Genomic DNA, 2444 nt, shown 5'->3' with positions numbered 1-2444 from the left:
TTTTGTTACTAATGCTTTTTATTTTCTGTTACAGATGGAGAATCTTGGTGAACAAGAAGAGAACTTGAGTGTAGTAGAGGAGCTGGAAATACAGTATTATGAAACACAGTTGGMATTATACAATGTACAGCTTGAAGTATTGAAACATGAAGAGATGCTGCTTATTGTACAGTTGGACACTATTAAGAGACAGATTAAAGGTGAGAATAAAATACTATTTAAGCACATATTCATAACACAGGAGTGACAAAGCCTGCTGTGTTCTCACTTTAAAAAAGAAAAGGATGTCACTGCTTGGGTCTTGTTTACTTGCTTATTAGTAGAAAGCCTTGTTGGAAAACATTAATGCTGTGGCACCATCTGATATTTTGTCTTTTGGTTAATAAGACACTAATTTGGTAACACAAATTTAAAAAAAAAAAGCCACAGTGGTTGCTCATCTTGCCAGCAGCTGTGATATGTGCATGCCCTGGTTTAACATGGAATAATTTATATTGACAGTGCTTAACTGCTTTCATAGTTACAACATCTATGCACAGGAACTGTGGATATTGTGAACCTGCTAAAATAGGTCCTGTAATTCATCATAATAGAGTCTAATYTAACATGTAGAAATTACAAAATACATCCTATAATGTCAAAAAGAGGTGATTATAACTAGAATGGTACCTGAATACTGCTACATTTCAGTTTAGATGTCTCTTTGTGACATGTTTATACCAAATTAGGCACCTGTCTCGTTGTTATTTGTTCTCATGAATTCTGTTACCATGTACACTGTGAAGTAAGCATTGCTGCTGCTTGTTACATAACCAAAGCGTGGTAAATAGTATAATACAACACCCAGTGTTGATCAGAACAGTCTTCATTTTCCAGGAAAACTCCCATTGGTGAAGGTAGGAGTTAAAACACAGGAGACATTTGAAAGAGGAAGCTCAATAACAAATGCTAACAGCATAAATTTGATCCTGCAGAGCACCCCTGTGAGTAACGTGACATGTTTGCTTAAGGCTGTGAAGGACCCAGCTCAGCTCTGGAGCATTACACTTACTCATCACTAACTCACTGCCTTCAATGGCTTTGAAAATGTCATTAGCTCTTTAAATGTTTAAATAACTGTGGCAATTTTTGGTTTCCTAAAAAATGCCAAATGCCTTTTTAGAGCAACAGGATGAAGTTGTTTACTATGATACATGTGAAAACCCTGAGGAGCTGCAGGTCATTGAGCAGACCATGGGACAGCATTACACTGACTTGTCAGCAATGACGCTGCTGAGGCAGAAGAGCAAGCAGCTGGAGACAAAGCGTGGGACTGTCTGTGCCAGGAGAGCCTACCTCAGGAACAAAAAAGTAAATGCAGCCTTGGAGATGTGCATTTTCTGAGCTCACCACTCACGAGGGATGGACAGGAAGCAATTCAGGAAGTTTGGGTGGAGCGTACAAGATGATTCCTGACTCGATGCCAAGGCCTGCAAGCAGAAAGAGGGGCAGTGTGATTTAAGCTAGCTTTATATTTCACGGTGTGTCTCTGGCTTGGAAAGAGAGCACAGACTTGCCCTGGTGACCCAKGTGTTCCCCACTGGTTAGACCTTGCCAGGCTCCTTTGGGAGCTTTGCCCTAGCAGCCTTTTCCAAAGGACAGGAGCAAAGTGGCCTTGTTGAAGGAAGCTGCAGTGACGGCAAAACCCACACTGATACCTTTGAACAGGAGGAAGGGGAAACTTAAAGCTGCAGGTCTCTCTCCAGCCTCTCAGTTCTGTGCAAAGGGCAGTTTTTCCTTTGTTTGCCATTCAGAGAGCTCTAGGAAGACACATGACTCTGAACCTTCCCAGTGAGATGAATTTACCTTACACCTGTAGTTGTGCTGGGACAGAGAGCAGAGTTTAGGTTCCAGTCTGTCTGACCTTTTATCCCTCGCTAGCCTGGACAAACTGTGAATGACATTGGAAATGTCATTCCAAGAGCCATCATTGTCTCTTGCTTGCAATTGCTTCCTTGGCAGACACTTCTTTTGCCTCTGTTTTCATTTGCTTAATTGCTGTATATTGCTTGTATAACACTGAAGCCAAATGCCACATGATTTGCAAATGCTTRTCCAGCCATGTGGATAATCCCCCTCTGTCCAGAGACAAAAAGCACTCCCAGAGAAAATATTGAAGGCTGAAGCTCCTCTTTGGCACCTGTACAGAAACTGCCCTTGCTGGGCACTCTTTCTGCTTCCCATACCTTAACTTCCCTGCCTTTTGTACTTGGGATCTCTGGCTAATAGTGGGGGGTGGGAATAGCCTTGTGTGCTAGATTCCTTCTTGCCTTCCCCCTCAGGTCTTTGCATGAGCTGCTTCTTTTTTTTGTTTTTTTTTTTTTGTTTTTTTTTTTTTTTTTTTTTTTTTTTTTTTTTTTTTTTTTTTTTTTTTTTTTTTTTTTTTTTTTTTTTTTTTTTTTTTT

General features: G+C 40.5%; 1 protein-coding gene across 1 annotated transcript in view; it reads left to right on the top strand.

The window, feature by feature from the left end:
* Positions 1-34: 34 nt before the first annotated feature.
* Positions 35-2444, top strand: part of LOC130587707 (WASP homolog-associated protein with actin, membranes and microtubules-like) — an 8856-nt gene continuing 6446 nt past the window's right edge. Inside the window, 2 exon segments of the mRNA XM_057388682.1 lie at positions 35-200; positions 1163-1560. Coding sequence (XP_057244665.1) covers positions 35-200; positions 1163-1560 — 564 coding nt within the window.

The sequence above is a fragment of the Malurus melanocephalus genome, unplaced genomic scaffold (assembly GCF_030028575.1).
Source record: "Malurus melanocephalus ecotype Western Australia unplaced genomic scaffold, MMel_1.1 scaffold_2299, whole genome shotgun sequence".
Taxonomy (NCBI): Eukaryota; Metazoa; Chordata; class Aves; order Passeriformes; family Maluridae; genus Malurus; species Malurus melanocephalus.
This window is presented reverse-complemented; position numbering and strand designations above follow the sequence as displayed.